Source organism: Saccopteryx bilineata, chromosome 11, assembly GCF_036850765.1.
Source record: "Saccopteryx bilineata isolate mSacBil1 chromosome 11, mSacBil1_pri_phased_curated, whole genome shotgun sequence".
Taxonomy (NCBI): Eukaryota; Metazoa; Chordata; class Mammalia; order Chiroptera; family Emballonuridae; genus Saccopteryx; species Saccopteryx bilineata.
The window spans coordinates 72443896-72458682 of NC_089500.1; the positions used below are offsets into that span (position 1 = coordinate 72443896).

The following is a 14787-nucleotide window of genomic DNA, read 5'->3' on the forward strand; positions in this document are numbered from 1 at the left end:
TCTGGTGGCACCTGTGCCAAGTCATTGTGCCATCACTTGTCCCTCTGTCCTTAATCACACTGCTTCCTCCCCAGCAGTCCTGATTCCAGACCTTGGGGTCCCCCGCCCCCGGACATACTCAGGGCTGGCTCCCCGTTCAGTTGCTCATTTTCGGTGTGTTTACCGGGTGGCTGTGTGTCCCACGCTGCTGGGGGGTTGGGGCTGTAACTGAACCACTCGGTCTCAGGAAGGAGGTAACAGTAAAAAGAGAGGTTAGGAATGCTGTTTTGAGACACGTGCCGTGAGCAGGGTGACACAACAGAAGATAAAGGAGAGACGTAGTTTATTTATTTATTTTTATTTTTATTTTTCTGAAGCTGGAAACGAGGAGAGACAGTCAGACAGACTCCCGCATGCGCCCAACCGGGATCCACCCGGCACGCCCACCAGGGGGGATGCTCTGCCCACCAGGGGGCGATGCTCTGCCCCTCCGGGGCGTCGCTCTGCTGAGACCAGAGCCACTCTAGTGCCTGGGGCAGAGGCCAAGGAGCCATCCCCAGCGCCCGGGCCATCTTTGCTCCAATGGAGCCTTGGCTGCGGGAGGGGAAGAGAGAGACATAGAGGAAGGAGAGGGGGAGGGGTGGAGAAGCAAATGGGCGCTTCTCCTATGTGCCCTGGCCGGGAATTGAACCCAGGTCCCCCGCACGCCAGGCCGACGCTCTACTGCTGAGCCAACCGGCCAGGGCCGAGAGACGTAGTTTAGAGGCGATGGTTAGGAAAAGCCCTTCTGAGTTATTGGCCTCTTGAGCCTGAAGCCTGAGAAGAAGGCGGGAGGCACCAGGGTCTGGGTCGGGGGAGGGGGGATGCCCTGGGAGGTGCAGGAAGCCCGGGAGGTGGAGAAGCTGCAAGGCGGGAGGGGCTGGAGAGGGGGAGAGGTGGGCTCTGCAGTGGACCTGGGGGTAGGAGCCGGAGAGGGGGAGAGGTGGGCTCTGCAGTGGACCTGGGGGTAGGGGCCGGAGAGGGGGAGAGGTGGGCTCTGCAGTGGACCTGGGGGTAGGGGCCGGAGAGGGGGAGAGGTGGGCTCTGCAGTGGACCTGGGGGTAGGGGCCAGAGAGGGGGAGAGGTGGGCTCTGCAGTGGACCTGGGGGTAGGGGCCGGAGAGGGGGAGAGGTGGGCTCTGCAGCAGGCCTGGGGGTAGGGGCCAGAGAGGGGGAGAGGTGGGCTCTGCAGTGGACCTGGGGGTAGGGGCCGGAGAGGGGGAGAGGTGGGCTCTGCAGCAGGCCTGGGGGTAGGGGCTGGAGAGGGGGAGAGGTGGGCTCTGCAGTGGACCTGGGGGTAGGGGCCGGAGAGGGGGAGAGGTGGGCTCTGCAGCAGGCCTGGGGGTAGGGGCTGGAGAGGGGGAGAGGTGGGCTCTGCAGTGGACCTGGGGGTAGGGGCCGGAGAGGGGGAGAGGTGGGCTCTGCAGCAGGCCTGGGGGTAGGGGCCAGAGAGGGGGAGAGGTGGGCTCTGCAGCAGACCTGGGGGTAGGGGCCAGAGAGGGGGAGAGGTGGGCTCTGCAGCAGGCCTGGGGGTAGGGGCCAGAGAGGGGGAGAGGTGGGCTCTGCAGCAGGCCTGGGGGTAGGGGCCCATACCACAGCCCTGTTGGGATGATTGCGGCGGGAGGCCAGGAGAGGTTTTCTCTGAGAGGTTTACAGACCGGTTTGCCTTCTAAGAACAGCCTTGCAGTAGCCGAACCAGCAGGTTATGGGGGTGATTTCAGGAGAGGCGACGGGAGCCTGGGTTTCTCTGTGGGCGGGGGAGATGGAGACACACTCGTGGATTTCAGATGCTTTCCTCGGCACAACGGTCCTGTGGCCTCTTTCTCAGAAACACCTGGAGCTGTCTCTGTCTTTTCAGGCCCACGGCCACTTCCCCACGTCCCGAACTCACCTACCCCCTTTCCACTCGCGGCCACCTCGAATCACCTGTTCACGTGGTTGCATTTCCAAAATGTGGACTGCTCCATTCACTCTCTTTCCCAAACTGGTCAGAATTTTTCCGTGGACTTCAGGATTCGGCCAGCGTGATATTTAAGTCCCCCACTGATTTTCCTGAACTCACCCGGCTGGTGACTTCCCACGCCCGTCACCTTGCACCTGTCCTGCTGTGTGGGAAGGTCTCCGGTTTGCCAAACAGTTTTTAACAGTTTTTCCTCTGATGGTAATACTGTCAGAGCCTCGAATGTCCTTCACCCACTATTTCCTATCAAATCCCTTCAGGGTCCAACTGAAACATCTCTCTTCCCTAATCCCTAATCTTTCTCTTTGTAATTCCATAGTATGTTGCCTGGACAGCTATTCAGCACTTTTAAAAAATTGTGATAAAGTATATAGAATGTTAAATGTACTATTTTGAAGTGTACGGTTTTGTGACATCAGCTATATTCACAGTATCATGTGCCGTCACCACCATCCATCTCCAGAACCATTTCTTCTTGCAAAACTGGAGCTCAGCACCTGTTAAACACTAACTCTCCGCTGTCCCTCCTCCTGCCTCTGGCAACTGCCGTCCTGTCCGCCCCTGTCTATGAATTAGTGTAGGAACCACGTATAAGTGGAGCCCTATGGTATTTGTCTTCTTGGGATTGGCTGAGTCCATGTGGCAGGATGTCTTCAGTGCTCATCAATGTTGTAGAGCAGGGGTTAGGAACCCGCGGCTCGCGAGCCAGATGTGGCTCTTTTGATGGCTGCATCTGGCTCGCAGACAAATCTTTAATAAAAAAAATAATATTAAAAATATAAAACATTCCCATGTCTTATAATCCATTCATTTCTTACTGCTCATGTTTATGGTTGCGGGTGGCTGGAGCCAATCACAGCTGTCCTCCGGGACACCACCAGATTTTTATTAGATAATGCATAATGTACACGGATCATTGTATGGCTCTCATGGAATTCCATTTTAAAATATGTGGCGTTCATAGCTCTCTCACCGAAAAAGGTTCCCGACCCCTGTTGTAGAGGGTGTCAGAATGTCCTCCTTCTTAAAGAAGAGTTTCCTTTTTAAAGTTGGATAATATGACAGTGATTGTACATGCCCTGCTTTTTAAATGGATTCATCTGTCTGTGGCCAGATGTGGGGTTGCTCCCCACGTTTGGCTGCTGTGAACACAGGTGTCCCAATACCTGTTTGAGAGCCCGCGTCCGTTTCCTTCGCTTGCACACCCAGAAGTGGAACTGCTGGAATGTATGGTAACTCAGTGCTTAAGTTTTTGAGGAATAGCCATACTGTTTTCCACAGTGGGGGCATCATTTTGTGTTCCCATCCGCAATGCCAGGAGTTGCCGAGTCCCCTCGTTCCCACCGACACTGTCTTTCCGAGTACTAGCCGTCCAGATGGGTGTGAAGTGGTATCTCACTGTGGTTTTGACTCTGCATTTCCCTGACAATTAGGGGTACTGAGCATCTTCTATGTGCATGTGGGCCATTTGGGTATCTTTCCTGGGAAAATGCCTGTTCAAGTCGTTACTGTTTGGAAGCAAGGTTGTCTGTTTGTTCTGTTGTTAGGTTGTTAAGAGTGCTTTATACATGTATCCTCTCTTTCCCAGCCTGGTCAAACAAAAGTATAAGTGTTGACATTTATTTTCTTTCTTTCTCTCTCTCTCTCTCTTTTCCTTCCTTCCTTCCTTCCTTCCTTCCTTCCTTCCTTCCTTCCTTCCTTCCTTCCTTCCTTCCTTCCTTCCTCTTTCTCTTTCTCACTCTCTCCTCCCTCTCTCCTTCTCTCTCTCTTTCCTCCCTCTCTCCTTTTCTTTCTTTCTCTCTCTCTTTCTCTCTCTCCTCCCTCTTTCTTTCTTTCTTTCTTTCTTTCTTTTTTTTCTCTCTTCCTTCCTCCCTCCCTTCCTCCCTCTCTTTCTCTTTCTCTTTCTCTTTCTCTTTCTCTTTCTCTTTCTCTTTCTCTTTCTCTTTCTCTTTCTTTCTTAGGGGAGGGTAGATAGACTGCTGTATGTGTCCCGACCTGGATCCCCATGGAAACCCCCATCTGGCATTGATGCTCTGCCTATCTGAGGCCATGCTTGCAGCTGAGCTATTTTTAACACCTGAGGTAGAGGTTCCACGGGGCCATCCTCAGCACCCGGGGCCAATGCCCTGGAAGAGGTTGAGCTATGATTGTGGGAGGGGAAGAGATAAGGGGGTGGGGAGGAGTAAAGAAGCAGATGGTCACTTCTCCTGTGTGTCCTGACCAGGAATCGAACCCAGGACATCCACATGCTCAACTGATGTTCTTCCACTGAGCGAACCAGCCAGGCCAACGTTGATACTCTTATCAATGTATTTCTAAACATTGAAAAAAGACTTTGTTATTTTTAAGATTGGTTTGCTTATTAAGGGACCCTTGAGGTTCCATATGAATTTTAGGATGGAGTTTTCTATTTCTGCAAAAAACATTGGGATTTTGGTAGGGAACATTTACTTTTATACTTTCTTGGGATACAGTTTATTAATGAATATTTGTCTCCTTTATTAGCTATAATCTCCTAGATGTTAGTGATACTTTTCAGTCAATTCTTTTTTCCCTTAGCACTTTTTATAGTAGGACTCATTCAGTACTTAAAATTATTTTTATTGCCTGCCTCTGGGAACATGGCTTATTGTTATGTTTTTAATTTTTAAGAACATTTTCGCTGACAGTTGACACGCCATGTTGTTAGTTTCAGGTGCACCACACGGTGAACGTGGTGGGTAGACCCTTACACGACTTACGAAGCGATCACCCCGATGAGCCTGGTACCCATCTGGTACCATAGCTGTTACAGTCCTGTTGACTCTGTTGCCTACGCTGTCCTTCATATCCCTGCGACTGTTTCTATAACTGGAAATTGGTACATCTTGATCGCTTCCCCCTTCTCTCCCATCCCCCAAACCCTCTTATCTGGCAACGATCAGTTCTCTGTTTCTGTGAGTTTCTGTCTTGTTTGTTTGTTTATTTAGTCATTAGATTCCACCTATAAGCGAGATCCTGTGGTATTTGTCTTTGTCTGATTTATTTCACTTAGCATGATACCCTCTAGGTCCATTGCAGCGTTAGGTATAATAGCCAAGATATGGAAGAGACTGAAAGGGCTCATTATTTTTAACCATGAAGTCAGAACTTTTCATTCTTGAGATCGCAGATCGGGGCACTGCCCTTGGCTCCCCAAACCAGAGTCAGTCCCTGGCTCTGCGTGCTTCCTGTACCCTCCCTGCGCGGCAGCTGCACAGTGGGCGTCTGTACTTTACACCTCAGTCTGTATCTGCTCGCCCCAGGACAGGACAGGGTCTGCATCATGTCCTCCTGTTACAGCGGCTGGCACACACTGGATGCCCAGTAAATATTAGTTGCTGCCCCTTCCTTGTTGATTTGTTTTCCTTTCTTTTTTTTTTTTTGTATTTTTCTGAAGCTGGGAATGGGGAGGCAATCAGACAGACTCCCGCATGCACTTGACTGGGATCCACCCAGCGTGCCCACCAGGGGGCGATGCTCTGCCCATCTGGGGCATTGCTCTGTTGCAACCAGAGCCACTCTAGCGCCTGAGGTAGAGGCCATAGAGCCATCCCCGGCGCCCGGGCCAACTTTGCTCCAATGGAGCCTCGGCTGCGGGAGGGGAAGAGAGAGACAGAGAGGAAGGAGAGGGGGAGGGGTGGAGAAGCAGATGGACGCTTGTCCTGTGTGCCCTAGCTGGGAATCGAACCCGGGACTCCTGCACGCCAGGCCGACGCTCTACCACTGAGCCAACTGGTCAGGGCCTTCCTTGTTGATTTGAATTATTACAATTGACCCTCTCCTTCTGGTAGCTAACTTCCTTGTTAGCGTTACAAGTAAAACCAATTAATGTCCTCACTATACTTCTGGCGATGACCAAGGACGCACTGTGTTTTTTTGAAAGTGCATCATATAGATCTGAGCTTTCTCGAGTAAGTGTGCTAAAAATGTAAAATGATAACACATTTCTGTTTTCCTGTGGCGATGAAAAACTGAGACATATGCTTTTTGTATTTTAGAACCAGCCAGTTTTGCTTTTCGGACGCCCCCAGGGAGACGGTGAAATTCGAATCACCACTTTAGACAAGCATACAAAACAAGAAAGGTGAGGAAGAGGAGCAGGTCGTATTTTCGAAATAAGTAATTGGTATCGGGAGATTAAGAAGACCTTCCAAACAATGTCACCAGGACAAAGGAAGGAAGCAAATGAAGAAAAACAAGGAGACGAATCAGCCTGTGGTTTTCTGAAAATTTCTCATAGAGATAGTTAGGTGTTCTCTTTGTTCTGGTATCTGTTGCTTTGTCTAAGTTCCGAAGCAGGAAATGCCACATAGAGAATGTCAGCCAAGGTAAAAAAAAAAAAATGTACATATTGAAATGAGAGGAGAGATAAAGGAATTAGATAACTACCATTAAAAACACAGTTGTTTTATTTTTTTGGTATACGTTTTAAAATAACTAAAAATAATACAACATGTCCTAAAGAAGAAGTCTAAGTGAGGACTGCTTAGTGAGACTGTCTTGACGGGAATTTGTAGGTGGAGTCCTTGGAGATTAGTAAGCTTGGCCTGGTGTCCCTTATTACACACACACACACACACACACACACACACACACACACACACACACGATTATCATTTGGTTGAAATGACTATTTTTGGGAACCTTTGGAGATGAGAAAGTCTGCCAGCAGGGGGCAGCATCGGCTCTCGCTTCCGCCTAGTTACCCAGGCTCCACAGGTGACTCTCTCAGGAGCCACACAGCCTTTCAGCATCTTCAGGAAGATAGACTTTGAAAGCAATGCAAGCATTAAAGCTCTATGAATGCCTCATTATCATTGTTTTACTCTGTGTGTGTGTAAGTCACTGAGTTTCCGAAAAGATCCAGGTGTTGGTATCGGATGATGGCATTGCTGTCAGTGTTTCTCCCCAAGTGCGATGTTTTTAATACGAAAGAAGAGAGAGAGCAGTGGGTAAATGTAACTGTAATTTTTCTACTGGACATTTGCTCACGTACCACTCGGGTAGGTGTTGTTTCAGTCTTTAAGCTGAGGGGCAGCCTGGACCTGCCCAGCACCTCCCTCAGCAGTGGGACCCTGAGCGAGTGAACCCCCTAAGCCTCGCTTTCCGCCACAAACTGTCAAATGTCGGTGGTAACAACACCTGCCTCCGCAGATGGTCCCTGGGGGTTGAAACTGAGGGTGAAAGGGGTGACCGCTCCTCAGGGCGTTCTGGCTGGTTCCTCACAACATCAGTACATGTTAACTGCTGCTGTTGACATTCATTTGATTCGGAGAATGTTTAGCTTCTAAACTAAAAAAAGTAAAGGTCATTGTTCAAGGGCAACTCTCAAGGGCTCATCTCAGTGGTGTCTTAGCGCTACCCTGCAGTGTGCCTGTTGTTAATGATTGCGGCTGTTTTTGAAGTGAGAAAACATTAATATGGAGAGGGTATTCTTTTAGGGAAGGGTTGTGCAAGGAGGTGATACGGATACAGAGTTCATTCTTTTCAAAGGGCAGCAGTACTGTTGTCTGTACCTCAAAGGAAAAATGTTTGGTTGGTATAATTAAAAAATGTACAAGGGAAGAACTGATACATGGTTCTGAACCATTTTAAATCAATCTCTTCTCTCTCTCTCTCTCTCAGGCATATCTTCTTATTTGATTTGGCAGTGATTGTATGTAAAAGAAAAGGTGATAACTATGAAATGAAGGAAATAATCGATCTTCAGCAGTACAAAATAGCCAACAATCCTACGACTGATAAAGAAAACAAAAAGGTGAGCTCTTGGAAATGAACAGCTGTGATGTACTCAGAACTTTTGACTTTTGAGGAAAGTGTGCTAACACATTCATGTGAGGGGTAGCATATCGACTCAGGTGTTTTTGTTTCCGGAAATTGATTAGGAGGAAAAACAGCGCCAGAGCCGATAGGTTCGTCTGTAATGCTTAATGATCAAGAGGGTAAATGCATCTGGCTTGGACGTTGGTACAGATATGAAGTTGTCGCATCCTGACTGGTCACAGTTTGCTAATGTCAGGAGAGGGTGGTGGATGATTAGGGGGGGGGGTGTTAGTGAGCTTGGAAACATGACATCATCCGTGAACGATCTGTTTTAACCTGAGCAATGTTCATTTTGACAGTGGTCTTACGGCTTCTACCTCATCCATACCCAAGGACAAAATGGGTTAGAATTTTACTGCAAAACAAAAGATTTAAAGAAAAAATGGCTGGAGCAGTTTGAAATGGCTTTGTGAGTATTCCTGCTTTTAAAAGTGCCTTTTTTTCCCCCACCCTGCTACTTAAATCTCTTATGAATAATGAACTACTACCAGTCAATGTACCCTGTGCTCGCAGCCCGCGTACGGAGCTGCAGAAGGAATCGCTTTGCTGCCCAGCTAGACGCTGGATGATCTGGGTTTCTCCGAGGGGGTGGCGTGGGTGGGTTTCTTCCAGAAAAAGATAGGGGGAGCTCTAGCCCACTGTTTGACTTTTCCTCATGGGCGTATTTTAATACTTTAGCTCTCAGTGGGCCCGGGAAAATATGAATTATTCTAATGATAAACGTCTAATGCAATGGCCATGTTCTAAAGTTTTTTAAGTTGAATTTATTGGGGTGACGTTGGCTAATAAAATAATACAGGTTCCAGGTGGGCAGTTCTATAACAGCATCTGTATGTTGCGTTGTGTGGTCACCACTCGGGTCACGTCTCCGTCCATCACCACCAACCCCCTCTACCCTCTCCCACCTCCCCCCACCTCCCTTCCTTCCTGCAGTCCCCACACTGCTGTCTGTGTCTAGAAGTTTTGTACCTTTGATTAATCCCTTCACCTTTTCCACCATGCCCTACTATATGTGTATGTTTAAATGAAATAGAAACACCGCCGCCCCCAAACACACACACACACACACACACACACACACACACACACACGTACATACAGCCAAGCACACGATCTTGTTTTTTGTTTTGTTTTTGTATTTTTCTGAAGCTGGAAACGGGGAGAGACAGTCAGACAGACTCCCGCATGCGCCCGACCGGGATCCACCCGGCACGCCCACCAGGGGGCGACGCTCTGCCCATCAGGGGGCAATGTTCTGCCCTCCGGGGCGTCGCTCTGTTGTGACCAGAGCCACTCTAGCGCCTGGGGCAGAGGCCAAGGAGCCATCCCCAGCGCCCGGGCCATCTTTGCTCCAATGGAGCCTAGCTGCGGGGGGGGGGGGGGGGGGGGAGAGACAGAGGAAGGAGGGGGAGGTGAGAAGCAAATGGGCACTTCTCCTGTGTGCCCTGGCCAGGAATCGAACCCTGGTCCCCCACACGCCAGGCCAACGCTCTACCGCTGAGCCAACCGGCCAGGGCCCGATCTTGTTTTTAATGGAAAGATCAATTCTTTCCCCGTTTGCTTTTAACTTATTTATTGTGTGAATGAATCCTGGAGAAATTGCTGGACGTATTCAACGGATGCTTTAAGGGCTTGATGTCTTTTCGGGATCTTTCCTTGTATTAAAGGGGAAGCCCCACGAGGGGATGGGAAATGATTCAGACGGTTTTGAAGGGATGGCGCAAAGCGGTGTGACGGCGCAAGAATGTGCCGTTTGGGGGGTTCTTGTCAGTTCTGATGTTTATGGATGAAAAGGTGCATCATGAGCCTGCCTAGGGAAGCATGTAGGTCGTCCTGAGATTGCAGCTGTTAGCTAAGGGTGGAATTAAGAAGATGTGGTGATCTGTTTCATTTACCATTATTGACCATTGATAGTAATAGCAGTAATGTCTCCTTAGCATTATTTGTCATTTGCAGACAAATTCTATCAGTTTGTGGGGTTTTTTTTTCTTTTTCTTTAAGAAGTGCTCATGGTAATATAAAATGGAGGTAGGATTAGATTGCTTTATTGCACTTCTACGGGGGAGAAGATAGGGATTTTCTTAAGCTTATTATATGTGACATTCTGAGTGATAGGAGTGTATAGCCAAAATATTTTTAAACTCATGGACTGTTCTGGATTCGACCACTGCCCTGAGCTAGCCGCATGGGCTTAGCCGAACTATGTAGCCTCTCAGAGCCTCAGTTTTCTCCTCTGTGAAATGGGATCATAGTGATTTGAATTCCAGAGAATATGGGTCTGGCAGGGTGCTAGCCAGAGAACACAGAAGCAGTCACAGGGCACTGACCAATAGTGATATCCTCTGTTCTCACTGTTATTAATACCGTTTTGTATTTAGGATTCTAGTACTATACCTATGGGCAGGTATAAAATTAGATAAATAGTAAATCTTCCAGTTTATTATTATAGTTCTTGTAATTTATTGTTACTTACTGCAGTAATTACACAAAAGGGTGGTGAGAGGCCCTGGCCAGTTGGCTCAGTGGTAGAGCGTCGGCCTGGCGTGCAGGAGTCCCGGGTTCGATTCCCGGCCAGGGCACACAGGAGAAGCGCCCATCTGCTTCTCCACCCCTCCCCCTCTCCTTCCTCTCTGTCTCTCTCTTCCCCTCCCGCAGCCAAGGCTCCACTGGAGCAAAGTTTGCCCGGGTGCTGAGGATGGCTCTGTGGCCTCTGCCTCAGGCGCTACAATGGCTCTGATTGCAGCAGAGCGATGCCCCAAGATGGGCAGAGCATCGCCCCCTGGTGGGCGTGCCGGGTGGATCCCAGTCGGGCGCATGCGGGAGTCTGTCTGATTGCCTCCCCGTTTCCAGCTTCAGAAAAATACAAAAAAAAAGAAAAAAAAGAAGAAAAGGGGTGGTGAGTTACCTACTTTCACTCAATGTCTGTGTCACGGGGACCCCTTTGGTTAGGGGCACAAGGATGGAGTTGGTGACGTCTGCCCAGTGGGCCAGGTCATAGACCTGGCGTGCTGCTTGCGTGAGGCTTCAAGCGACCGAAGGCACTAGGAGTCGAGCAGGCAGAATTGGAAGGACGGGACGCTCGCGTGCAAAGGCGTAGCCGACCTCTCGTCTTTGCTTCTGTGGGGAAGACGCGGGGCGGCATTTTCTCATGGATCCTGTTCAAACATACACTCAGGAGATGAGTGACGGAATCTCTGCAGAGGAGTCCCGTTTCCTGTCCTGAGCCGACCTCCGGACTCGGCCCCAGGGGTAGGCATATCAGTGAGGACCGGGTGTTTTGTTCAGTTGCCTTCGGTCCAGCAGCTGCACTGCGGGTCCTGGATGTGACAAGAAGGGCTGGTTACGTCTCTCTCACGTGCAAGGGCCTGGGGTCAGCAGACAGGGGTGGGGCGGTGGCTCTCTGGGGTCTCAGGGACCGGGCTCTGGTCTTCCTGCTGTGCCGTGATCGTGCTGTCTCCACTTGGTTGGTCGCCTTGTCGTCCAAGACGGCTACTGGAGTTCCGGCTACAGCATCCGCGTGCCAGGCAGCAGAAGGGGGTCCCTCACGTTGAAGGATCCTTAGCAGAAACGCCACAGATTTCTGTTACGTACTACTGGCCAGCATGGAGTGGCGTGGCCACCTCCGACAGGGAGCCTGGGAAATGCCGTCTTCATTCCAGAGAGGACTGTGCTTGGCTGAGAATCGAGGTTGTCTTCCAGCACCAGAGGGAGGGGTGGGAGGTGGTAGGCCCCCCTCAGTGGCTGCCTCCCGCTGTGCCCAGGTAAGAGTATGGATGGATTTAGATTGCCTCCCCCACCCCAAGGAAGATGACTGTCCCGCACCCAGGGCCACTGGGCATCTTAATCAGTGAGCCTTTTCAGGCAGCTGAACAGTACAAGGAAACACCTGTAGGAGTTTCAGTTCATAAATCAGAGGTCCATGGACTGCCCAGCCAGATGGCGAGACTGTGGAAGTATCTTTTTTGGGGGAGGGAGGGGAATCGCTCCGAGGTGATGTTGAGGGCTTCCTCATGCAGGGCTCGTGTGTGTCAGGCAAAATACAATCACTCAGGATTTTATTCAAGCATCAGACTATTCCATTATTTTATTTCCTGCCCTCTCGTTTGAAGCTCATTTGTCAGGGAAGTCCTGTGTTCCCCTTTGTGAGCCAGTGAGCCTTGGCTTGTCTTGTGCTCAGAAAAAGATAGAATAATCTAGGTAAGTCCTGAAGCTTAAGATTTGCCTCTGGTTTGCGTGTTGCTGTTTTAATCCCATTATCTAAACTTCCAGTGTTCTTGTTCTGCCAGCCCCGGAGAATAAAAGGAAACCAGGAGTCCTGTGGGTCCCCACAGACCCGCTTCTTCCGGTCTCTTTGGCGTTCACACGGGTCCCCGAGTCCTAGAACAGTGGTTTTCAACCACCGGCCCGTGGTTCGCCAGAAATCCCGTGCCAGTCCGCGAAAGAGTTAACCACCCTGACCTCGTATGAAGGTGATAGACCCAGTGATCATAGTAAAATTCGCTTATGCTCAGGGTGATTTCTGCCTTAGCAGTTCCCCCGAAATAATCCTCGTATTCTCACCAGTCCCCGGGTGTGAGAAGGTGGGGGACCACTGTGCGCGCCCCAGGGGATCGCTGGCACCAGGCCCTCCGGACAGGAAGGGGTGGCCTTGGTGGGAGGTTGGTGGGAAGTCAAGGGAGGTGATGTTCTCAGGCTGATGGAGTACTCGCCAATTCTGTTTAGAAAAGACGGCAGTTCTGCTGTTTATAGGGTGATTGGGTCGCTTTTATTAAAAAAATTTTTTTTTTGCAAAACACTTTCAAGGTGTGAACACTGCTCTTTATTTAGAACCTTAAGAAAGGCCACGGGAAAGCGTGAATACCGATAAACAGTGGGTATCCGGGAACGCACGTCCTGTCCCCCAGAGGCGGCCGAACCCTCCGCCCCTAGCGCCTCCCTGCTGAGCCGCCCTGTTCTCTGACCCGCTTTGGCCACGGCCGCCTCCAGCGGTCACAATGCGCCGTGAGCCGCGCTGCGCTCGGCAAGCCTCCGTAAGAAAGGCTGAGCAGAGTGAAGAGCCGCGGTGAGCCGCTCGGCGGGGGCACAACGAGGTCTGGAGGTGGTTGGTACAGTTATCGCGCCGCCTAACTAACGTCTGAGCGCTTAATCCCGGGGACCCTGCTCTAAAGAATGTATTTAAATCTGTAAGAGACCGACTGATAACATGTCCCTTAGTCTCCCCTTACTTCCGAAAGGGCTTTTTGTCCCAGTGTTCTCTCTCCCAGTTCCATTTAGTTATCTGTGAAGTAGGGCGGCGAATATTTCTATCAGCTTAAGCTAGTTTCCATAACGTCAGAAAACATGGCCGTGGGCGCCTGCAGGGGCGTTCACATTACTGTCAGGAAGCTATGGCTTTGCTCGGCCGCGACCTCGTGCATCCGGGGTGTTTTCATGAGCTCTGCTAGACGTGCATGAATAAATGTTGCTGTACCCATTTTCAAGCTCGGAGACTGGGCTTCACAGGAGTGTTTTTGGTGCACGTGGGCGAGTCCAGGGCTGTGTTGTTTACGGTCACGTCCGGGGTCTCAGCTCCGGCATTTTCTTCATCCACGAAGGCGCTAAAGCAAACAGCTGGCCTCCAATCCTTTGTGTAAAACTGGAGTCAAGTTTCTGTTTTCTCGTTTTTTTCACGGTGACTAGGACCTAGAGCAGCAATTTGCAACTTTTTTCATCCCTGGCACACAGAAACCAAAGGTGAATTCTGCAGCGCACCAACAAGTATGTTTTTTGCCAACCCAACAAAAAGTATAGGTATAATTTTGATTCATTCACACTAGACGGCTGTTGTGGTGTTGGCTGTTGTCATTTCTTTTCTTTTTTTTTTTAATTTGACATTCTAAGGGAAAAGAGGTCAGTGCCCCTGACTAAATAGGTATCGCATGTTCAAAAATTCTTGCGGCACACCAGTTGAAAATCACTGATCTAGGAGATCAGACAGTTTTTTTTTTAACTGTTCTAGTAATAAGTCAAAGTTGGGTAAAATATGAAATAAAGAAATTGGATGATGGAGTAATAAGACTTTTAATGGACAAGTTAGAGAAAGAAACAGTAAAATGGGGCAGGGGGGAGCGTAGCCCATGGTAGATTCTGAAGCAGCCTTTACAGTGTTTGTGGAAGGGAGCTGGAGGGCCCCTGGCCTGGAATTTCTTCTGACGGACTTGACCCCATTTTTGACATTCTCGTGGTTCATATTTACTCCCTTAAATAAAGAAAGCCCCTTTGAGGACCCACAGGCGTTCTTAACGGTGTCTAAGAATCCCCACGGTGCGCCACAGGCCAGGCGCGCGGCTCCGTGAGTTACCTACCCAATTTCCCCATGTTTAGGACACACTTAATTTTGGGTCCCGAAATTTGAAAAAAAGAAAAAAGTATCACATAAAGTTATTGAACTCAAGTTTTACTCATCATAGAATTCAGACAATTCCTCATCACTGTTGAAACTCCCATCCATTAGCTCGTCCTCATCTGTTTCTGAGGACGAATCCCTGTCTTCAGTAAGGAGCGCAAAAACAAGCGCGGAAAAGTGGGAAATGCGGGTAAAAAAAAAACTACAACCAGCCTGACCTGTGGTGACGCAGCGGATGAAGCGTCAACCTGGAATGCTGAGGTTGCCGGTCCGAAGCCCTGGGCTTTTCTGATCGGGGCACAGATGGGAGTTGTTGCTTCCTGCTCCACTTTTTCTCTCTCTCACTCACTCTGTCTTTCCTCTAAAATAAATAAAACAAACAAAAACCAACCACTGTACAAGATGCACCCAGTTTTTAGACCCCAAATGTTTCAAAAAAGAGTGCATCTTATACATGGGGAGATACAGTACGTTGGGAACTAGCATAGAAATCATTAGCATCTGCTAAGATAGTCCGACACAGTTATCCGTTAAATGCTAAGAGTAGAGAAGGGGGTATGGAGATTCTAGAGCTGGGAGAG

General features: G+C 49.6%; 1 protein-coding gene across 2 annotated transcripts in view; it reads left to right on the forward strand.

The window, feature by feature from the left end:
- VAV3 (vav guanine nucleotide exchange factor 3) overlaps window positions 1-14787 on the forward strand; it is a 315192-nt gene that overhangs the window by 167546 nt on the left and 132859 nt on the right. For both annotated transcript variants that reach the window (XM_066246277.1, XM_066246278.1), the window contains exons 13-15: window positions 5997-6082; window positions 7624-7756; window positions 8121-8230. In XM_066246277.1, coding sequence (XP_066102374.1) covers window positions 5997-6082; window positions 7624-7756; window positions 8121-8230 — 329 coding nt within the window. The remainder of the gene's footprint in view (window positions 1-5996; window positions 6083-7623; window positions 7757-8120; window positions 8231-14787) is intronic.